This window comes from Aedes aegypti, chromosome 1, assembly GCF_002204515.2.
Source record: "Aedes aegypti strain LVP_AGWG chromosome 1, AaegL5.0 Primary Assembly, whole genome shotgun sequence".
In the NCBI taxonomy this organism is placed as follows: domain Eukaryota; kingdom Metazoa; phylum Arthropoda; class Insecta; order Diptera; family Culicidae; genus Aedes; species Aedes aegypti.
Window position 1 is genome coordinate 122,125,567 of NC_035107.1, and position 24,948 is coordinate 122,150,514.

A 24,948-nucleotide genomic window follows, 5' to 3' on the forward strand; every position below is an offset into this window, starting at 1 on the left:
TGATGTCCATCGCTGTCAGTCTGTATGTGCCAGTAGCAGCTTTCAACCATCGCATCGGTAACTTGTCTACCTACCTATCCAGCCTACATCTGTTTTCCTCGGGAGGTTCACTTTTGTCCGACTTTGCGAAGCTATCCGTTTAGTATCATACCCCTGCCTCAAGGGAAAGGGGTTGGAATGTAACTATAGAACTATAGTCCCAGCAGCTGCTCTCCTACCTCATCCCAACAATCCGCATTCGGTTCCTTCATTCATGCTTCTGCCATAACGAACCAGACACCGCCGCAACGGAACGGAGGACGCACAATACTACGAGAAGAGGGGTTGCTGATGTTATTTCCAATTTGGTTAGATTTGGTTGGCTGAGTTGTATCATTGTATTTCATTTATGTATATACATGGTGTGCGAGGTGGTGGTGGTTTTCGGGTCTCTCTCGAGCTCGTGTTTGCCGTCTCACTCTAGCGACCACGCATTTTGGGAAAGGACCATCCAAACCGCCCCTTTGGTTGAACGGCTTTTGCTGCGGTCCTTATTGGTAGCCGAGCGAGATACAGTGAGCGGACTAATGTAGCACACAGTATCCAGGGAAGATGGAAATTGTTAAAACATTTTGAATCAGTAGCATATGAAGGTTCGACCGGTTATGACGTTTCCAGGGGGAAGTATTGCTTTTCGTTCGCGAGAATATTTTTTCTGCTGTTCATTCGTGGGTTCTCTAGTCTAGACCGGGTTGGAACTCGAGTGGTTTCCCGGGTAACTGAAGATCTCTACGTTGAGATAATGTTTCAAATTGTTTCAAGTGGAACTAGAAGTGCGGATCGATAGTTTTGTGTTGAGTGAAAAGCTGAAGTGTTTTTCGGCGATTCAGTGGTGATTAAGGGTCAAGCGTGAAAAGGGTTCATTCATCAGTGTAACAATTTCGGAAAATCTGCTGGTTTTATCTGTTAATGTGAAGTGCAAACATTGTCGCTTGGTTTGGCGTTGTGAGTGTGGTCGAAAGATTGAAGTGAGATAACGTTGGACCACAAAAGTGAAGCGAAAATGAGTTTACCCAGTGGCGTTGATATGTCTAATCTGATGCAACAGCACCCGGTTTTGGGGGCGTTGCCTCCGGCTTTCTTTCTGCGGGCGGCTTCGGAACGATATCAGAGGACACCCAAATGCGCGCGATGCCGGAATCATGGGGTGGTGAGTTCATATGAATGATAATTTGAAAATTGCTGGGATTAGAATTTGACGATATACGCCGAAACAAGAACAATAATCATTTTTTCAACCCATTTGTAAACATCGATTATCACTGAGTTATACCACTACAAATATGAATACAGTCAGCTCGATATTCTATATCTCGATATCGAGTTAATCAGTCAATTCTCCATAAGTATATATTGAAGTTCTTTTAATCATTGAGAAATATAACACAAAACCAGTGGAACTGCGATTTAAGGGACCTTTGAGGTAGCCATTAAAACCAACTTTCACTATGGTTCTTTAACGCGATAAGAAGATATGGAATATCGTATAAGGGAGAGTTGACTGTAGAATTATTGTAATAGTTAGTTTTCATGGCTACCTCGCAGTTGCACTGATTTTATGTTATATAACTCGATATCTATTAACTTGACGATCCCTTCCATGTTGAGTTATAGAGAAATGACTGTACATTTTTTTAAAATCAAAATGCCAAAGAGCATTCCACAGAAAAAACAATGTGAAAAACGTTGAAAACAACTTTCAGATTTCTTTAAAACTCATGAAATATCACTAAAACTCTTATTCGTACCAATTGCGGTAAAGTGCTAACAACTACTGAAAAACTAAACATTACATATAATTTGAAATTTTCGCGTTCAGTATTATAAGGGCGTCACTGCAATGATCGATTTTATTTTAGGCTAATTATTTCAAAAAGCGACTGTTTTTGACTCCTATTTTTCACTCAGTGCATTATTACAATACCTTATAAATAATGCGCTCTCGGGCTAGGAATTGGATATATATAGAAAGAGTTGTGTTTGGATGGGCATCTAATTTTTCCGAAAGAGGTGCGCTTTGCGAAAGAGGACCACGTGATTATTGAGCTGAAATCGAATTCAGGTTAACTTCTGTGTCCATGAGTCCTCCCGTGGCGTAGGAGTAACGCGCCCTATCTAGAGAACAGAGAGTTGTGAGTTCGATTCTCACGGAGAAGACGTGTAACTTTTTCGCAAATTTCACATCAATTTGTCCATTTAATCCAATTGCAAATTATATGTAATGTTCAGTTTTTCGGTAGTTGTTAAACTTTCACTCGGCTGGTTAGCCGTAAACCACGATCATAATTAATTAAAACAAGGTAAAGTGATACTATAGTGGAGGATCCATAAGAAAGCAACGGATATCACAACTATAGAATCGCAAATTAAAAATATACCGCAACAAAAGGAACAGTGTACCAATAGTGGAGAAATTATTTTTCACTGACATGCCGTTGATTACTGCGATGAAATAATTTGTCTCTTAAGTCAATGGTCGATACTTCCCGTTACAACATTAAAATGTACATTAATTGCGCTTTTTGAATTTAAATTGTTAAATGAAATTCAATCGTGCTTAGTACCGTAATCAGGGGCTAATTGATCTCAAGTCGGTACCAAAAAACATTTTCTCCCAAGGATGCAGGAGGTTTCATTGGCACCACAGACATTCTACGTTTTCTAGTTTATAGATGTCTAACGATAATTATGAACAATTTGATTGGATCAGTTTTGCATAGGAATATTCATACTTTTTGAAGGTGTAAGCAATACAGTTTGAAATGTCGGTGCTAAACAATCCTCTGGTACTTTGCCCACATGTTAACTTTGGCTGTTTAAAATGTTGTGTAAGCTAAAGTATGAACTACTGAACTCATTTTTGATACCATACAGCATTGTGAGTATAATCTTCTGCTCATAGAACCGTTTATTCTCAAAAAATCTACTTATTCCAAGGGAAATTGTCTACATTTAGGCGCATTAAGTTTTATTTTGCAATAAAATGATTAAACAATCGAGTTGTAAGAATTTTGAAATGTCTTTCAGTTTCAGGAGACCCAAATTTAGTTGATGGGGGCATTCTTAATTCTTAAATCTGTTTTGTTATATTGTGATCAATTTCGCCCCAGTGAATCATTTAATTTTTTTGATATTGAAACTATTTTTATAATATGATACATATTATTTCATAAAAAGTCGATTACATAAACTGAGGTGTCAAAATTTATTAGACAATATTTTAATTCCGAAAGATAACACAATAAGTTGTAAAATAGTGATCAATTTGCCCCCGGATTACGGTATCTCCACTATTGGTACATCTACCATAGTTAGCCCCGCAACGTTGTAACCGATGTATAATGCTATAAAGATTCCCATGCAACGAGACTTTTTATTTCCACTCAGGTTTTCACATTTTTTCAGTAAATTAGCATAAATACATCGAAAACCTTGCAAAAGAAAACGGAGAAAGAATCATCCAAATTCGGTGACTCGTCATCAAACCAAATCGTGATCTACAAACATCATTCAATGTTTATTTATAAAGATAAAATAAAAAATTGATTTCAAATACCCAGACCCATATATGGAGGCACGGGGCGAGAGAGTCACTCGTATGGGGCTAGAAGACCACCAGAGTAAAATGCATCAAATCTTAATAATATTATGTCCTCACTTAAACTGTAACTTCTACAGTAAGTATAGTTTGCAAGATAGTAGCAATACCTTAATTTGCGTAAATATTTAAGTTTTCCTCCAACCTAACTATTGGAATAGTAGTAAAACTATTCATGTATCTTTTTGAATGTTTTGAATGTGATTTTATTACAGTCATAGCTCGTTATAACGACATTTTTTTTTGCAACAAATCTCTCTAAAACAAAATTTCCAATAATCCATCCAAATTTCCATAATAATTTTAATTTTTACAGCGATATTTCTCTGTTTCGACCGCTGTCTATTATGACATTCGTGTTATATTTGGTGGTAACTTAGTATAACGACATTTTTGCCTTCGTTTATTTATTTTTTTGGTACATACCATGATCGTTTTCTTTCTGCATGCTTCATAACGACCAACTCCTTTATAACGACGTCGTTTAAAGCAACATCTCCGTATAACGACGGTCCCTTGCGATGTCACTATAACGAGCTTCGACTGTATTTAGAAACATTGATTTAATACAATATTAGACAAGAGAAACTAAACTTCATTTGGGTTTATATGAGGAAATTGGCGGCGTTCCTTTTGCTTCTTATTATATATGCAAAACTAAATGTCACAAGACCTTTTTCGGAATTCTTTCTTCACAACTGTACTTAACAATTGTAAATCATTGATACTACACAGAAAAAATCGTTATGTTTAGGATTCAATGGAGATCAAACCTTATTTTTCAGTTTGACATTTTTATAATAGGGTGAAAGCACCGGTTTTGGCTAGTATAAGAGAATATGTCAATAAAAATTGAATGGGAAGCCGTATTTATACTACAAATATGGCAAATGCAAGCTTTCAATCCATATTATGTGTGTAAAATATTGAAACTGAACTATAACCTTTTTTTCGCTTTGAAAATCCGTTGATCAATTTAGGCGAACGGGACCAGTTTCGGCCAGAGATTTAACTTCAGTTCCTAAATCGGCCAATCGCATTGGTTTCTCATGAGACAGGCTAAATTAGGAGTGCTCTGGCCAAATTAGGTGTATGGAAGTTAAAATTATAAGGAAAATTAATTATTTTTCTTTTGTTTTAAATCAATTTAGACGAGTAAATTAATGTAGCTCTATCATGTGAATGTAATCTACTGAACACAAAAGGTTTCATGCTGATTGGCTTTGTAAAACGGTGTAAAATCCTCAATGGCTACAACTGGCGTAGCGTTAGCTTTAGCGTAGTTGCGGTATACTTCGTAGATTGGATACTAGCAACATTCATGTTTCTTTTTAATAATTTCATCCTGACTACTTTCAGGAACAAGGCAGGGGAGTATACCTTGTCCATATCATAAACGAGAATACTAAAATCATGAATATCACTATTCCCGGGCACGCCCATCTTTACCGTAACTTGGGATAGGGGAAGGAAATGATGATGTAGCACTTACCTAATGAGAGGCCACCGACTCAGCGACACCCTCATAAGTGCTACGGAGTTGGAGGTTGGGGAAGATATATTGTCAGGATTCGCCTAGAAAGCTGGCGATAGACCATAAACATTTGTTGTTTAAGTGTTTTCAATTTAATTCTTTTGAATGCCGGCAATCAAAGGAGAAAACAATAGTTTATTTATAGTTTACATAGTATTTCGCGAAATGCTTGTCGATTGTTGCTGCTCAATAGCCAGTAAAAAGCAAAACCGATCCCTCCAGGGTCATCGGATTGTATAAAATAACGATACGCGTAAAAAAGAAAAAAAAATCTAACGTGACGAAAACACGCGCGAAACCGTGAGCAAAATCTATCGGACGACGCAAAACCGAACTTTCCTGCAACCCAGCAAGACGCTCCAAAACAGGGAAAAAAAAAAGAATCTCCGGGGACGAATACACGCGCGAAACCGTGAGCACTTCTATGGCTTCAACTGGCGTATGGCCAAAACCGGTGCTTCTACCCTATTTTTCATTTCTCGCGTTGGCGAGTTCAAGACATTTTTTAATTTTGTGAAATTTTTCTTCCTTTAGATTTATACAATCTTTAATTTAATACTTACCTGGGTTGATACTTGGAAAATTGATCTTAACTATGTAAAATTGGAGGTATGTAGCACTCTTGCCCCGTGCTCCTGATTAACTTGAATCAAATTTTAGGTGGTTCATTGCAATGTGAATCCAGGCGCTAGGATAGGGTGAATGAATTAGTATTGCCAAATTTTTTTTTAATTTTTCTGGCAGCTTCAACAAGTGTATTCACTCGATTTTTTTTATTTTTTTTATTAGTATCATTCCAAACATTACCCTCATTTCTCATATCTAGGTGTTATGTAATTGACAACACTATCATCCTAATTTGGTTAAACAAATTTAAGATTTTATTAACATTTTGTTAACATCATATTACATTTCATATGCCGTTGCAGTTGAGATTTTTACAGGTGAGTTGATTTCACCTGCTTATAGGAAAAAAAAATCACGTTTTCAATTTGCTTAACGCATTAATCGTGGTAATAGAAGATTGTAACGATTTTTGCCTGAAATTATTAATTATTTTATTTGACATTTGTTCTATTGTTTCATCATTGGATATTCTATGTAACTCATTGGTACTATGCCAGAGAGGAAGCTTCAGAATCATTTTCAAAATTTTATTTTGAATTCTCTGCAGAGCTTTCTTCCTGGTATTACAACAGCCAGTCCATATTGGTACAGCATACAACATGGCTGGCCTGAACATTTGTTGGAATATCAAAAGCTTGTTCTTAAGACAAAGTTTTGATTTGATATTTAACGTTTTGATATTTTACATATTTGTTACATTTGGCTTGAATGCCCTCAATGTGATTTTTGAAATTTAAATTCCTATCTAACTCACTCGAGAATTTTGTGATTATTTATAGTAAACTGTCCAAAATTATGAAATTTAGAGTAGGTGAGATGATTTATTTTTACAATATATGCAAATTTACTTAAAAAGAATGTCCGGAAGCAAAAGTGCCTGGAATTCGAAGCAACCTAATGCTACACTGGGGTAAATAATTATAGGGACACTACATTTTTCATACTTGATGAACATTACTTTGTAAAAAAGGGATAATTTATTTGAAAACTATTGAAATTGTTGACCAAAATACATATCTATTACACAGCGCAACAAAAATGACATTTTTGCGTGTCTCAAGGATTATGTGTTTCTAGTAGATTTGGGGTTGCTGAATCTGATGCCGTTCTCAGAAATTTCCCAGCACGTCACAATTTTTAGCTACAGGTCGCCAAAGTTGTATAAAACATTGGTTTTATTGATGTTTACCTAAAATTTGAAGTATATTTTATCAATTTTTTTTGTGATCTTATCCACCAAGCATGCAAAAGAGGACTTTAACTTTCGTTTCAGATATAGGGAAAGTGTACCAGTTATGGCCATAGTGGTTCCCTATTTGGCCATATGTGAAATTTTGGTTGGTTGGTTTGACTTTATTAACGAGATTTTTAGCCCTAGGCTAGTTCATCTCGGGACCAACGGCTTTACTTCCCTTCCGAAGGAAGTCGTCACTATAACTTTTTACGTCATAAGTGACTATGATGGGATTCGATCCCAGGTCCTCGGCGTGAGAGGCGAGTGTTCTAACCACTACACCAGGTCCGTCCCCTGTGAAATTTTGATGACTTTCACATTTTTGATCTTTTTGAATGTTTTAACATCAAGATATATCCTATATCTAACTGCTAAAACACACAAAACTTTTCAAAATACAGAGGCATTTAAGTTATCACGTATGGCGAAATAGGGAACCACTATGGCCATAACTGGTACACCTACCCTATTTTGGTTAAAATTTCACGATTTAATTTAGATGAAACCGATATTTTTCAAAATGCTTGCAGTCTCCATACAAAATTCTTAGTTTCTCTTGTATGGCAAAATACAGTACTTTTCTAAACCATCAAAAAATAACTTTTCCGCATCAAAAATATAATAAACTTTGAGTATTGTTATACTCATAAAGTTTGAATTCTGTGGCAAATTAAGCAAATAAATTGCCATTCAAGCTGGCAAACTTGCATGCAAGTTGGCTGAAATAGTCAATGTTTGCATTTTCAACAACCAATATCACAAAAACTAGACGTGCTATGATATTTCTGTAAACGGCAATGAATTCAGCAAGTAAATAGAGGTATTTTGATGCTGGAGACAAAAACGTGTTTCGAAGTGTTATTGTAGCATAATGCAAAAATAGTCTATATACGAGAGCACATAATTTTTCGTTTAAAATGTTTTAGGCTCAAACGCAAAAAATCATCTCACAGTATAACTCAAATGGACAAACATTTTTAAAAGAAAATATTTGTGTCAAAATTTTTGAACGACTCAATAAAAATTTTATTTTGTAAGTGTACGTCAAAAACCGTCTATTATCGAAAGAAGCAAACATTTGTGATTGAAATAATATTTTTCCAGCATATCTCGAAATCATCAAGATCATGTATTGGATTTTATAATATGCAGGATTATTTGCAGGTTGTAAAGTAATCATCATTCTAACAGCACGGCTTGTAAGAATTTATAAAATAGAAAAATATAAAAATAATTAACATTTAGCTTAAGTAAGCAAAATTTATGATTAAAACAATAGAAGATACAGTAATCGATTTCGGTTTTCGCTGATAAATTGAGACTGCCGCACTCACATCAATTGGAAACAAAATTATATCTAAAAAATATAGCTCCAAAGAACATCCTATGTATAAAAGAAGGTGAAATTACATTCATTGATTAAAAAGAGGGCGAATTTGTGGTAAACATATCCAAATCTTCAGTGCAAAAAATATTCCACTAGCGAAACGTTTCGCCAATTATTTCTCCAGTTTAGTGCATTTGAAAATGTGAGTAGGGGCACATGTCGGCCGTTGTGACGGCCATCTTTGGATTCCGAGATGTTTCACCTTAACCATAACCATCAACAAATACCCAACCCCGCCATCAGACGGGATACTCTTGGGAAATATTCAGTATTTTTTTTGTAGTTTGTACAGGGTGTTCGCAAATTATCCGTACAAACTTTGAAGACATGGCTCTATAGAATCAAGCATAATAAATTCAATATTCTTGCATGGTTTTAAACATTGGCTTAATATATTTTTAAGAAATAAGTTTGACATATTTCCGATTTCAAATAATTACAAAACCAACCCAAATGTATTGAGGTGTCTTAAAGGGAGCTGTTTTCCGAGCTTTATGACGGAAGGGAAATGTCCATAGAACTCACTGGATTTGAACCGTACAATTTTCCATTTCCAGTGTAACTTGAAGCCACTAACCTGTAGATTACTTCAAATAATAATAGGATATTTGTATTCATGTCTTTTAGGTTTTAGGGATAACACTGCTGCAGTATGACTAGCGGCCCTCAGGAAAAATGTCTCCGAAAAAAATAAATTTGTCTATCTCAGTCACAAGCAGTCATTTCGATTTTTTTTAAAGTTGTATTTTGTGTTAATATATAGATGTATTATAAAAGGTACAAGAATATTGATTTTTCATTGTTTTCAATGCGAGATCATCTTTCCCATATTTTGCTGTTCGGATAATTTGCGGACACCCTGTAAATCCTAATTATTATGACTTTTAAAACAGTTTTTAATGAATGAAAATTTTTGATAAATTATATTAATTTATAACCTACAAATGCGTTGGTCTCATTAAATGTATTATACAAAAATGTGCACATTTTATATTTTTCTACACTTCCATTAGTTACACGGAAAATTAAATATGTTCAAAAAAATAATAAAATATTCATGTAAGGTACAGTGGGGGAAGTGTATCAGTGGGGTAAGTGGATCATTCGTCAATATTAAGCATTAATACTTGAATATGTTGAATGTTTTCGCACCATTGCTTCGTTTGAGGTTATATTCTTACGCCCACACTGATACTATTGCAAAACTAGTACTACACGTACACTAACACAAGCAAACTTGTTAGCTTCAAAAATTAATTATTTTGAAAATTGTTTTCCATCAATCAAAAATCCACTGTATCTCTGTCTAAAGTCGAATACTATTAGTTTTTACGATACGTGGTGAGCATTTCAGTTCTAATTGAATGGATCACAATGAAAAATATGTGATTTTTATAAATAAATACAGATATATTCTACATGGTACACTTACCCCTACTATTCAATGGGGTGGGGTAAGTGGATCAAGTATTATTATTATTTATTGGCAGACTGCTTACGATAATTTTGAAAAGTTTTAGTATCCGCAAATGTTGTTTTCCCTTAACTTTATTCATTCCCAGCTTAAATTTGTCAAATTGTCCAAAGAAAATTTGAATTAATCCACCTTAAAGTTTTTTTAACCTTTCTGGTATATAAAAATAATAATTTTAAAATTTACACGAAACTTTCCGTGGTTTTTCTAAGCTGAGTTGTAGGAAAGCGAAATATACAAATTTTCCAATTGAAAGCATATAATCGTACCTTATTTGACCATATAAATTGTTCTAGATAGATGATACTAATTTATTCATAAATAGAATAAAAGGATTTCAGTTTGTTATTCAAAAGTAAATGTAACTAATATTTTTAAACTACAAGTGTTTTTATAAAACATCGTTAGGAATAATCCTACAATACTTCTATATAACTTAGGTGTATAAATGGATGAATTTTTTTCAAATTATTCTAGCTACAATATATTTTTTGTTCGAATTAGTGGGAATCAATGTATAATATATGTATATACATATATCTTGATTAAATAAAGATACTTTTTAATTTCAAAGTATTAAAATGTAACACTACTAGCACTAATTACAAGATCGATAGTAATACCATTCGTACTATACATAATTACACCACATTTGTTTTGAGAACTAAAGTTTGTTATTGGTGATCCACTTACCCCACCATGGTGGGGCAAGTGGATCATTTGTCGCAAATTTTCAAGTCCTTCGTACTGAATACATAACAATCAGAATAATCGAAATAAATGACGATTTGAAGAATATTAGTCCCTCATTTGTTATCCACAGAAAAAAGTTTGAATTGCATTATTCACGTTAGCTGTACATAACAATGAAGTTGACTTTTGATTTTTCTGTATCCACTTACCCCACGGTACCTTATTCAAATACGATTTTAACCTGATCTATTGCTTCAAAAAGCTCGGTGCATGGTGCTCCGACAGACCGTTATTATTAAAAAAATTATCCATCAAATCTGAGCACAGGTCATGATTCCTGAGGTCATTTTGCACCTCTGGGCCAATTATAAAAAATCCCTAGGAGGAATCTCGAGAAATCTTGATTTGAAGTTTTTGACTTAAAAATTCAATATAATCCATTATTATTATTTTTATTATTATTATTGTCTTTATTAACGAGGCTTTCAGCCCGTGGCTGGTTCACCTCGAAATATAATCCATATTAAAATTTGGCAATAGCACTGAAAAAACGTACAAAAACGATCAAAAAAGTTAGCCAAACTGTTCCCAACTAGTATATAACTGTGGTCGTTGTTATAATTGGAAATATTTATAACTGACTTAACTTACCAAAGTGGCTTAAGTATGATTTACATGGCTTAAACCAGTAAGTTTAGTTTAACAGGATGAAATCTAAGAAATACGTTCGTCATTTATTGCGAATGCCACAAGAAAAAGTTGCATCAATCAGGTGGAGGTCAGTGGCCCCGTGGAAGACATCCGCGTATGTTTATTCTAATATTGACGTGAGCGTATCAGAGCATCCCAATCATTCCAGATTTGAAACAAACGGTTGGTACTAGCTCTAATCAACTATACAATGATTCACATGGTTTACCTTCTTACTATTGTGCTACATTTGTTGTCAGATCATTTTTAATTAAATAACAACATTGTTAATTAATTTGTTTGAGCGTTCAATCGGTTTAACATAGAAAACACGCAATCAATTAAATTGAATTCAGTAAACTATGAAAAAATTATACTTAAGCCACTCCGGTAAGTTGAGTCAGTTGTAAATATTTCTAATTATAATAACGGTAACAGTTTTATACTAGTTGTCAACACCGCTGGGCAATAATAACGGGGACCCGGAAAGTGATGAACGCAAAACGTCAGGGCAAAGTACAAGAAGAGGAATCATACAAAAATAAGAAAAAAAACAACAACAAACCAGTCGAGTTTAAAGGATCGTGAATTTATTAAAATTATATTTTCCAAAGTTAATCTATTTTCTAACAGTTAAAAAATCAAATTTGAAGTGGGAATAACCTGTAAGTAAAATAAGAAACAAAACCTGAAAAGAAAATATTATAAAATTAACTCAAATTATTGAAATTTATACGATTGTAGAAAAGGAAGTAGAATCGGAAAAACAAACTAAAATCAAGCGGACAATTAATGGATTTGAAGTAAATTAGTATCTGAAATCGTAAGTAAAAGAAGATAATTCAAATGTTAATGTAAATTAATGAATTTGTTACAAATAGGTGAAGAAATCAGTCGAAAAGTAGAGGGAACGCAGAGCACGAGGATTAAAAAGGAAACTACTTTGTAAGTTATGAAAATGAAAATAATTTGAACTTGAATAAACCATTACAGTTTGAGCTGACCGATAAATTGGAATCTGCTTCAAGATCAGTTCCCGAAGTCCGAACAAACTCAAAAAAGTATGAGTCAGTCGGATCTAACCTCAAATCTCTCCGATACGGAAGAGCTGGATTTCACGATTACGCCTTGTTCGGCCTGTAACAAGACATCGACAACGAATGAACCAATGGTCGGTTGTGACGCGTGTAACCGATGGTTCCATTATCGATGCGTAGGAGTGACCGAAGCCGTTAAGAAGGAGAAACGATGGTTTTGTCCTGAGATCGTATGCCAAGAAACGGCGAAGAAAGCTAAAAAAACTAGCAGCAGGAAAAACTCCAATCGTTCCAAACCAGATCAAGTGCAGGCGGCCGTGCAAGGAACTGCCCAGGAACAAAAATTGAAGGCAATGGAAGAGGAATACGCGAGACAGATGGAAGATCTAGAAAACGAGAAAATCCTCCGGGAAAAGCAAATGGAACTCCAACAAGCCCTGAAGGAGAAAAGGCTGCAGATTGAAAGGGAGTTACGAGAAAAGGAATTGGCCCAGGAAAAGCTTCTACTCGACCGAGCCCTTGAGGAAAAAACGGAGCATTTCGAGAAGATGAAGACGATGCGTCTGTCGTATAAGAAGTGTATGGACGGTTTGGATCAAGAAATGCAGAACATGCGACGAAGTTACGAGGAAGCTCAAGGGAAGAAGCCCGAAAGGCCCCACCCATCCGGCCTTACCAACGAAAAGCAACGCGATTTACCCAAATCAAGCGTAGTGAATGAAGCGATGTTCAGAAGGAATAACGATCCGGGAAGCGTAAATCACTTGAAAGCGCTGAATGACGAGTGTAGCAGCGATGAGGAAGATGACGATGACGAAGAAGATTACTATGAAGACGAAGGTAATACAGAATGCATCACAGGCGGTAGCAATACAACTCCCTACGGGCTAGGGCAACAGTATAGCGGCCCTACTAAGAGTCAACTAGCCGCGCGAAGTGGTGTTTCCAAGAAGCTGCCGGTATTCACAGGGAAACCGGAAGACTGGCCACTCTTCTATGGCTCGTACGTAGCGTCGAATCAGGCTTGTGGTTTCAGTGACGTGGAGAACCTCGTCCGACTCCAAGAGAGCTTGAAGGGGCCTGCTCTCGAGAGCGTAAGAGGGCAGTTGATTCTTCCTAAATGCGTGCCGAAAATCATAGAGAAACTGCGTCAGCTGTATGGCCGTCCCGAATTGATTCTTCAAAGTCATCTGGAGCGTATACGAAAACTAGATCCTCCAAAGCCAGAAAAATTAGCGTCGTTCGTTCCCTTTGGAAATGCTATTGAACAGCTCTGTGAACACCTGGAGGCTGCAGATTTGCAGCAGCATATGGTAAACCCAATTCTTATTCAAGACCTGGTGGATAAGCTACCAGCCAACGATAAACGTGGTTGGGTTCGGTATAAGAAATCGAAAAAGCAGGTGACTTTGCGGACATTCACCGATTTCGTCGGAAGAATTGTCGAGGAAGCATGTGAGGCAAACGTCTGCTTGGAACAAGATACGTGATTTGGGAGAAGTAATCGCAATATTAACAGTAGTGGCAGAAGCAGAGCCATGGAAAATGGTGTATTGATGAACCATGAAGCTACGAATAGCACTGCAGGGATTCCGTCTGATAGATCTAGACTGAAATCATGTAAGGCATGTCAGCGCACCGACCACCGTTTGCGATTTTGCGAGGATTTTCGAAAAATGAACTACGCTGATCGAATGCACATCGTGACAAGATGGAAATTGTGCAACATTTGTCTTAACGACCACGGAAATGCGACATGTAAATTTAAGATCCATTGTGACGTCGGTGGCTGCCAACAACGACACAATCCGCTTCTTCACCCAGCGGGAGGCGCTTTCGGTACGAGTGTGCATATTCGAACCACCGTATCAGTGCTCTTCAGGATTATCCAAGTTCGGTTGTATTGCGGCAATAGAACGGTCACCACATTAGCCTTTCTCGATGAGGGCGCTTCGGTTACGATGATCGAAAACGAGCTGGTGGACAGTTTAGGCTTGGTAGGAGTTCCGGAGAGGCTAACGATTACCTGGACTGCGGATATTTCACGAGTTGAGAAAAGTGCGAAGCGAGTCAGCGTGTGGACATCGGCCATCGACGACCACGAGCGACTTTTTTTGGATTATGTGTACACCGTGGAAAGTCTACGCCTTCCAATGCAGTCGCTGGACGCTAGGACACTATCAGAGCAGTATAAGCACTTACGGAATTTGCCTATAACCTCATACCGAGATGCTCGACCTGGTATGCTAATCGGACTCAACAACCTCCACACGTTCGCGCCCATTGAAGCAAAATGCGGCGCACCGGGTAAACCAATTGCGGTACGGTGCAAGCTAGGGTGGACCGTATATGGACCAAGGAAAGAAACCGCATCAAATTCGAACGCAGTTGTAGGATTTCACGATGGTGTCAGTAATGAAGATCTGCATGACCTAATAAAAACGCACTACGCATTAGAAGAGTCAGTGGTTACTGTAAAAAGGGAGTCTCGTGAAGATGAAAGGGCTCTAGATATTCTGCGACGAACAACTAAACGGATTGGAAATCGATTCGAAACTGCCCTGCTGTGGAAAGATGATGAAGTGACCTTTCCCAACAGCTATCCAATGGCAGTTAGAAGGCTGATGCATTTGGAACGAAAGCTGGCAAAGGACCCGGAACTATATGAAAATGTTCGCAGGCAGATTGCGGAATACCAACAAAAAGGCTATGCCCACTTAGCATCGGAGGAGGAAATATCCGGAACAGATCCGCGTAAAGTTTGGTATTTACCACTCAACGTTGTTTTAAATCCTCGCAAACCGGGAAAAATTCGCTTAGTTTGGGATGCTGCCGCAAGCGTAGATGGCGTATCTTTAAACTCGCAGTTGATAACAGGTCCTGACATGTTGACTCCGTTGATCTCTGTTGTCAGTAGATTCCGTGAACATAGAATCGCGTTCGGAGCTGACATTCGCGAAATGTATCACCAGTTGCGAATTACCGAAGCCGACAAACAAGCACAGCGTTTCTTGTTTCGGATGAATAAGGAGGACCCGATTAACATTTACGTCATGGACGTCGCTACATTTGGGTCGACATGCTCCCCATGCTCGGCCCAATACGTCAAAAACCAAAACGCAATGGAGTACGCCACTACATATTCAGATGCCGCGGCAGCAATTATCGACGGACATTATGTAGACGACTATTTCGATAGCGTGGAAACTATCGAGGAGGCAATTCAACGAGCAAAAGAAGTTAGCTTTATCCACGCTCAAGGAGGATTTGAACTTCGAAATTGGATTTCAAACGCGCCAGAAGTTCTTCATGGTTTGGGAGAGATAAAGGCTGCTCAGCCAGTTCAATTCGGTCGAGCCAATGAAAGCGACAGTGAAAGAGTTCTTGGAATCATATGGAGTCCAGACCGAGATAGCTTTTCGTTTTCGGCGGAGCACCGGGAACATCTTCAAGTATATTTGAGCCTTCAGAAAAAAAAACCTACAAAAAGGATAATTTTGAGCTGCGTCATGGGATTTTTTGATCCGCTTGGACTCCTTACGCCTTTTACAGTCCACGGGAAAACGCTTGTTCAAGATCTTTGGCGAACTGGCTGCACCTGGGACGATGAAGTGAACGACGACTGCTGGATGAAATGGAAACGCTGGATCGGACTACTTCCCGAAGTAGAGGCGATTGAACTGCATATTTTTGCCGACGCCAGTGAGTACGCCTATGGCTGCGTCGGCTATCTGCGAACGGTCATCGAAGGAGATGTTCGATGTTGCCTTGTAATGTCCCGCTCAAAAGTGGCGCCACTCAAACGGCAATCGATTCCGCGTTTGGAATTAATGGCGGCCGTTTTGGGTGCACGAATGCTACATACTATCCTGAACACCCACTCAATCAAATTTCAACGCCACATTCTCTGGACAGATTCCCAAACTGTGCGCAGTTGGATCCTCTCCGATCAAAGCAAATTTAAGCAATTTGTGGCTTTCCGCATAGGCGAAATTTTAGAATTGACTAGATCTACAGACTGGCGTTGGGTTCCGTCCAAATTGAATGCAGCGGATGTCTTGACAAAGTGGGGAAGAGGCCCACCATTGCAAAGTGATGGTTCCTGGTTTGCCGGTCCTACTTTTCTGCTCGATCCTGAAGAAAATTGGCCTACACAAGCACTATCAATTGAGGAAACAAATGAGGAAGTACGTGCCGTTGTACTACATCATGAAGCGATTATGGTGGAGAAAGTAATCAACAGTGAAAGGTTTCCAAGGTGGACGAGGTTTCTAAGAAGTACGGCAACAGTACTTCGGTTCATCGATAACTGTAAAAAGAAGAAGGATGGTCTGCCATTATTCACATCGAAAGCTACCCTGAATCAAATGCCCATGATTAAAGGGGAGAGACTGACGATTTGTCGACCTCTTCAACAGGAAGAGCTACAACGAGCTGAAAACATTCTATGGAAGTTGGTGCAGAACCAAAGTTTTCCAGATGAAGTGGCGATACTTTTGCAAAACCGAGGAATAAACGACGGCCAACGACCGATGTCCATAGAAAAATCCAGTACTCTGTACAAATTGACGCCGTTTCTGGACGAAAATAGCGTTATCCGAATGGGCGGTCGGATGGAAGCTTCAGAATCTCTTCCATTTGATATGAAGTATCCGATCATCCTATCTCGTTTCCATGACGTCACAAGAAGGTAATACTACATTTCCATGAGAGATATGGACACGCAAATCAAGAAACTGTCGTAAACGAACTTCGGCAGAAATTTCGTATTCCAAATTTACGTACTACAGTTGGCCAAATCGTACGAAGTTGCTGCAAGTGCAAGGTTATGCATTCACGTCCTCGCGTTCCAATGATGGGACCATTACCAGTTCAACGAATTTCACCGCAATTACGTCCCTTCAATGCCGTAGGAGTGGATTATCTAGGTCCTGTCGAGGTAACCGTTGGCCGTAGAATCGAAAAAAGGTGGATAGCTCTTTTCACTTGTTTGAGCGTCAGAGCTGTTCACCTAGAAGTAGCCCATTCACTATCATCGCAATCATGTCTAATGGCAATCCGAAGATTTATATGTAGGCGTGGATGTCCTGAAAATTTCTTTTCGGATAATGGAACCAATTTCAAAGGGGCCAGTAAGGAGTTGCTGAAACGTATCGAAGTTGATTCCGCTGAGGCAGTAAGTAGTTCCACGACAAAGTGGAACTTTAATCCTCCAGGAGCTCCGCATATGGGCGGGGTCTGGGAAAGAATGGTGAGGTCAGTCAAGGAAGCAATATTGGCACTGAACGACGGAAGAAAACTCACCGATGAAATTCTGATGACGACATTAGGTGAAGCCGAGGATATGATCAATACGCGGCCCTTAACTTATAAATCACTTGAACCTTCTTAAGTTGAAGCCATTACTCCCAATCACTTTCTGCGGGGAACAGTACGCGACCTAGACCTTAACCAAAATGGACCCACGGAGTTGTCTGAAGCATTGAGAAACATGTACAAACGGTCGCAATACTTAGCAGATAAGATGTGGGAGCGATGGTACAAGGAGTATCTGCCCACCATTAACCAACGCACCAAATGGTCTGAGGATCCGAAGGCTCTTCAAATCGGGGACCTTGTATTCGTGATGGACGGAAAGAGTAGGAAGAATTGGACAAGAGGCATTATCGAAGAAGTGTTTGCAGGACAGGATGGACGAATAAGGCAAACGAACGTTAGAACTGCTGGAGGCGTTTTCCGACGAGCAGCAGCAAACTTAGCGGTGCTGGAAATACAGGATGGTAAATCCGGGTTCTCAGGCGAGCTGGTACCGGAGTTACGGGCTGGGGAATTGTCAACACCGCTGGGCAATAATAACGGGGACCCGGAAAGTGATGAACGCAAAACGTCAGGGCAAAGTACAAGAAGAGGAATCATACAAAAGTAAGAAAAAAAAACAACAACAAACCAGTCGAGTTTAAAGGATCGTGAATTTATTAAAATTATATTTTCCAAAGTTAATCTATTTTCTAACAGTTAAAAAATCAAATTTGAAGTGGGAATAACCTGTAAGTAAAATAAGAAACAAAACCTGAAAAGAAAATATTATAAAATTAACTCAAATTATTGAAATTTATACGATTGTAGAAGAGGAAGTAGAATCGGAAAAACAAACTAAAATCAAGCGGACAATTAATGGATTTGAAGTAAATTAGTATCTGAAATCGTAAGTAAAAGAAGATAATTCCAATGTTAATGTAAATTAATGAATTTGTTACAAATAGGTGAAGAAATCAGTCGAAAAGTAGAGGGAACGCAGGGCACGAGGATTAAAAAGGAAACTACTTTGTAAGTTATGAAAATGAAAATAATTTGACTGTTTACTTACCTTGAATAAACCATTACAGTTTGAGCTGACCGATAAATTGGAGTCTGCTTCAAGATCAGTTCCCGAAGTCCGAACAAGTTGAGAACAGTTTGGCCAACTTTTTGAGCGTTTTTGTGGGTTTTGTTCAGTGCTATTGCAAAAATTTAATAAGGATTATATTGAGTTCTTTTTAGTCAAAAACTTCAAATCAAGTTTTCTTGAGATTCCTCCTAGGGATTTTTTTTTAATTTTTCAAGAAGTGCAGAATGACCTCAGGAATTGAGCCCTGTGCTCAGATTTGATGGACAATTTTTTTCAATAATAACGGTCTTTCGGGGCACCGTGTGCTGATGCAGGAGGCATGTTTCGATCGGGACGCACTTTCAAGATTATAACAAATCTTCATTTCCCATAAGGGTGTAGAACGCAGTTATTTGTGGAAAATAAGACATAGCTTTAAAGAACTGTCGAAGTATTTTTAATGTCATCCAAGACCTTTTATATCTTTTGATATGATTCCAAAACGTTAGTATTACTTCATCGGTTCTTATAAGTATGTATTTGTAAACATTTATAGTAAAGCTTTGTGGGGGCTCGTTGAGATTTTAAAGACAAACTAATTTATTTTTTAGGAAAGCTTCTAAAATACCTGACATTGTGTTTTTCATATTTTGGTACATAATTTTAAATATAGACTTCAAACAAAATGGAGGTCGTATAAGTTTGGTGTGGGTAGTTTGTGTTCCTCATGTATCATTGAAATGTTTCAAAAAACCAGATGCACAATCATCAAAATCGACATAAACTCTAAAATAAAAAGAATTATTTTTAAGAATTCTTACCTAAATACATCGAAAAAAAAAACAAAGTATCGTGATTTAAGTAATGTTTGGGGTAAAAACAATGTTGCTGCTAGAAGAGCTAATATGATAAATAAAAGCTATCATCGTGATCACTGCTCAATAGACTGGCCCTTAAACAAAAAAGTTGTAAAACTCAACGGGGCACACCCTAGATATGAGCCTTAGGGTAAGAAAAACGTTCTCTCAAAATTTCAACTCAATTGGTTGCTCCACCAGCTGGCGCATTCGATTTGAATTTTGTATGGGATATTCGTCTCAAATATATTGAAAATTGATCCTATGTCACTGTTTCGTTCCGCATACTATTTGTTCGCGTTCAAATAAGCTCAGAATGACAAATACACTAGTTGATACCCTAATGAACATAATTGCAAAAGGATGTATCTGGATTTAATCTCATTTTCATTACTCTTTCAGTTGTTGAAAATTAGGCTTAGATCAGCACTCCCGTACAGTCACTTATATGCATGCGACATGTGCCTCAGCTCGCCCAGCGTCATAGGTGGCTATGATGCGCTTAGTGGCTACCTCCAAGCTATGTTGAAGAAATACAAGCAGTACTGCATGATATGCTTCAGATGGTTAAAACACCAACTATATTAATTTTGATCATGATACAATCTTCTACAACATTCTTCGCCATTACATCAAGTAGTGTTTTTGACATTCTGGGTCCAATTGAACGCGATCATCAATTTTCCTGAATTAAACAGTAGATGATGTGCTGTTGCTCATATGTTTGAGCTGAAACTCCCATATTAACTTCAATTCAAATGCGCCAGCTCATGGAACGACCAAATGAGATGAATTTTTCAGAAAGGCTTCCTCTGATCCCAAAAAATAATCCTGGGGGGTGCCCCATGGAATCATACAACTTTATTTTTCTCCCATACTGAGCTGGGCCAGTCTACTGCTCAAATGATGGGCCATGTGTATTGTAAAATCGATTTGAACTAGATTTGGACTCGATTACCACCAGTTGCAAAACCGTGATAATCTTTGAAATAGGAATTGGAAACAAAGGAGTGTAAGTGACAAAAATGACATCGAATTTTTTCACCAAATTTACACCTTTTGCAAATTGTATGGGATCCGAAAAACAATCCTCAGAATTAAGTTTTATGATATTTTTATAAACCTTAAAACATTAGAGTTATATTAAATCCCTCAATGATGATCAGTTTTACAGTTTGATAATAAAAAACTGAGATGTGTATCACAGGCAAAGTCTTACTTTTCCATACTAAACACAGAAATTTACATCTCGTATTGAATTATGCGACAGCACTTGGATCTAAATGTCTTCAAAGTTAAAATTTCAATCTTTGCAAGCCATTGTTTTCCACCTTTTCAAAAAACGAACTGCAAGAATTTCCTCGCATTGTTCCACCAGCGATCAAAATGCATTTGGATAAAACGGGCCTTGACGACGGCGACAATGGCGCGACTCCAACTGAAAGCTTCGGCTCAGTGCACCGTAAATTCACCTCCACTCAAATGCCATATAATGATTTAATTAAAATTAAAACAATTGAATCCATTACTCTATTTCGCCGTCCTTGTCGTCGTCGTGTTGGCGAAGAGGAGAAGCGTGGCGTTTCTTGCTGCAAACCCCTTTCTGGCAAGAACTTAGGTGTTTCATTAAAACAGTTTTTGCTTTTAGTAGAGTTTTATATTTTGTGTAGCAAGGATTTTGAACGGGAAAAATATTATTATGCCCCAAGAAAAGGATAACTATCACTATAGTTCTTCCAAGATAGTCAATGAAATAATTTGAAACCAGCAATGATATGATATAAATTTGCAGTGTAAATTTCAAAATAGAATTTAAGAAGAAAAACAGCAATAAAAAAATCTGCATTTTGTAATCAAATATTTTATAATAAATGAAACTTGAAAAATACTTTACAATTTGAGAGGTGAATCAATGTACTAGTAGTGCTGAAAAAAAAACTTTTTTTTGCATTTTAATAACTATTTGGCTACTTCTTGATAAATCACAGAGTGCTCCCTTCATTAAAGTCTTATTAATTTGGCTGCCGATTTAAAATTCTTTTTCCTAACGTTTGTTTCTTCTGATCCCGCTGTAGGTAAGCGCCCTGAAGGGTCACAAACGGTACTGCCGCTGGCGAGATTGCGTTTGTGCGAAGTGCACTCTTATCGCCGAGAGGCAACGGGTCATGGCGGCTCAGGTAAGAATAAATGTGCGAATTCTGCTGGGCTGTTAAACGATTTCATGTGGGTAACTAATTGTTCGTTTCCCCCCGCCCGCTGGCACTAGGTGGCTCTCCGTCGGCAGCAAGCTCAGGAAGAGAACGAGGTACGCGATTTGGGACTTTTGTACACGGGTGGGGTGCACGGGGTGGGACAACCAGTGGCCGAACAGAACGGACAGGGACCGCAGTTCCACACGGGAATACCGTCGCCGCCGAATGATTCCGAAGGACGAGGCGGATATGGAGCTGCTGATGGTGAGTCTCGACCAAACGAAATTTTTCTCCAGCGAGTAATTCTAGCTGAAAATAGACCGCCATCGATACAAATAGTGATAACCAAATCCATAGTCGCTGTTAGCTAGAATATGCTAAAACTAGAGGAGAAGCGTATTTCATGACTCAGCAAAACATATGTAAATATTAAACTACACGCAATTTGGACATTGACTGAAAATTGTAGCAGGTAATTGAAAATTATAAGCGTTAGGCAAGAACTTTATTTAAACTGTGAAGTGGCATCGTATGCAGAAAAGATGTAGCTTTCCTTTTAATTGGCGTACATTTTGAACTTTAACTTTAATCACAATTAACGCATCGAACTTTTTAAGGCCCATGTAAAATTAAGCATAAGCATAAGCATTGATCACCGTAAAGTTCGTAGTTGCTACTCCGTAATTGACCAGAATAATCGAAGTTGCACAAGGAACCAAGAGATGCAGCTTGGGAGTAGCTTTTCATCTTCAATGTACACTTTTGAGAACTTCAAACATTAAAAAATCAATAACGGCGCCGGCCACGTCCTTACGGTCATCGGGGAAGGGAAGGAATGTTTGTGTGACATCCATTGTTACTAGAGACGGAGATTACCTCTGCATCTCCATGGTTGTCACAGGAAGGAGTTAGTGGCAGTGATGCATTCCAAACTGAACGCGAGCCAAAAGTGAACTGAACGCGTTCTAAATTTGAACGAGAACGCAGCAAACAGTGAACTTGCGTGCAAAATTATGACGCTGCAAAATGCACTGTGAAGCACAAAACCTTAAAACACTACTTTAAACAACATTCAATTCATTTTACGCACAATGTTATGAACCTTAAGTGTTCCATGACATCTTTTGCAAGTTTAAAAGCAGAAAAAAACATGTTTTGAACCTGCCATGAAAGCAATTTTCCTTTCGCGTTCATTTTTCGGCTCCCTTGGGTTCAAAATTTTGAACTGATCAATGTTCAAGCCTACTTGATCCCTCGTTCAAAAATTTGAACTGGAACGCAAAATGCAACACTGGTTAGTGGGGAGGGATCATAGCTGCATGATCAGGAATCACCTTGGTAAGTGATGGGATTCATGAAGCCTCAGTTCAAAAAATCTCCTATCAGTACTTTAAGGCTCAAGAATCCATCATTCAATCATCAGCAATCAATTTTTTTTTAAATTTCTTTATTAGTATCATTCCAAACATTACATTCATTATTTCTTATATCTAGGTGTTCTGTGTTATTAGACAACACTATCATCCTTATTTGGTAACACAAATCTAAGATTTTATTAACATTTTGTTAACAACATATTACATTTCCTTTGCCGTAGCAGTTCAGATTTTTTACAGGTGAGTTGATTTCACCTGCTTATAAGAGAAAAAAAAAACTCTTTAAATATACTTAACCTAAACATATAACGCATTAATCGAGGCAATAGAAGATGGTAACGATTTTTGCCTGAAATTATTAATTATTTTATTTGACATTTGTTCCAATGTTTCAATATTGGATATTCTATGTAACTCATTGGTACTATACCAGGGAGGAAGCCTCAATATCATTTTCAAAATTTTATTTTGAATTCTCTGCAGAGTTTTCTTCCTGGTATTACAACAGTTAGTCCATATTGGCACAGCATACAACATGGCTGGCCTGAAAATTTGTTTGAATATCAAAAGCTTGTTCTTAAGACAAAGTTTAAAAACCAGTTTTTTCGGTCAAATTTAAATCAATCCTTATGAGAATCTATCATCGTATTTCAGATAGCGAGTGCAATGTAATGATAGATTTTCTTAAGCATTGCTTCGATTTTGAGCAAAAAAACTGGTTTTGAAAATTTGTAAAACGATGATGGTTATTTTCCTCTTAAAGACAACGTGAACATACGGTAAGTCGACACTTTTAGCGTCGAACCATTCAAAGATTATTTTTTATAATGTTAAAAATCAGGTAAAAGGAAAGGTATGGGGCTTTTGAAGTTTATGTACAAGAGTCTATGTCGACACTAACAGTGACGAACTGTTCATATTTTGTTAAATCCATTCATCCAATCCTTCAGTCTGGTTTTCCGGATCCGCACTTCTGAAAATTTGAAGCCTGGCTTTTTTTGCTTAAGTTTGCAGTTGTTAGAGAAACGGTGTACAAATCCAACGACTCTAACTAATCGACCCCACTATGAGATCAATTGCGATGATATGCGACATTGCACTGGAACAAGGTTCGAGGTCGGCGGTTTGAGCCTCTCGAAGCGCGTGGCCATTGGTCTTCCGGGAGATAATGAAATTGCAGCCCGATGAACCATCTTGCACGAGGTTGTAAATCGGGAAGTCCTTTCCATTTTGTGCCATCATCCGCAACGTTCAGGGCAGTGGGGACGTATCTCCACTCAGTTATTTCGGTCAATTCGAGGATCTCGCTAATCCGGAACGCCACAAATGGAGAGTAGCGGCGGTGATCAGATTTGTTCCAGCACAGGACATCTTGTGAGTCGGACCAGAAAACTTGAAGAGAGATCTGAATCGAGATCGAGAGAGTGCTTCGGTTGATGTTCGAGCCAGTCGGGCACCGATTAAGGCTGCTTGGAGCTCCAGTCGAGGTATAGAAAGGAATTTCAACGGAGCAACTTGGGTTTTGGCAGCAGCTATATTGCACTCCACGTCGTCGTCATGGTTGAATCGGAGGTAGCAAGTTGCTGCAAAACCGTTTTCACTGGCATCGACAAAGGTGTGGAGTTGCACCCTTTCGGTATCGATGCTTCGAGTACTGAAGTAGCACCGTGGAATACTGATCTGCTAGATTTGTGGGAGCACTTCCAACCATGTTTGCCAACGTTCAAAGATGGTATCATCAACTTGATCATCCCAGCCAGCAAAATTTTGAAGTACATAAGAACCTGGGCTATAAGCCCAAGCAGATCGAATACTGACATAAGTACACGCAGCATCTGTCGTT

General features: G+C 38.0%; 1 protein-coding gene across 1 annotated transcript in view; it reads left to right on the plus strand.

Annotated features, from left to right (window-relative positions):
* The first annotated feature begins 534 nt into the window (after positions 1 to 534).
* Positions 535 to 24,948, plus strand: part of LOC5567044 (doublesex and mab-3 related transcription factor 3, truncated) — a 98,622-nt gene continuing 74,208 nt past the window's right edge. Inside the window, exons 1-3 of the mRNA XM_021846840.1 lie at positions 535 to 1,189; positions 21,613 to 21,714; positions 21,804 to 21,993. Of these exons, the coding sequence (XP_021702532.1) occupies positions 1,043 to 1,189; positions 21,613 to 21,714; positions 21,804 to 21,993 (439 nt within the window). The 5' untranslated portion in view covers positions 535 to 1,042. The remainder of the gene's footprint in view (positions 1,190 to 21,612; positions 21,715 to 21,803; positions 21,994 to 24,948) is intronic.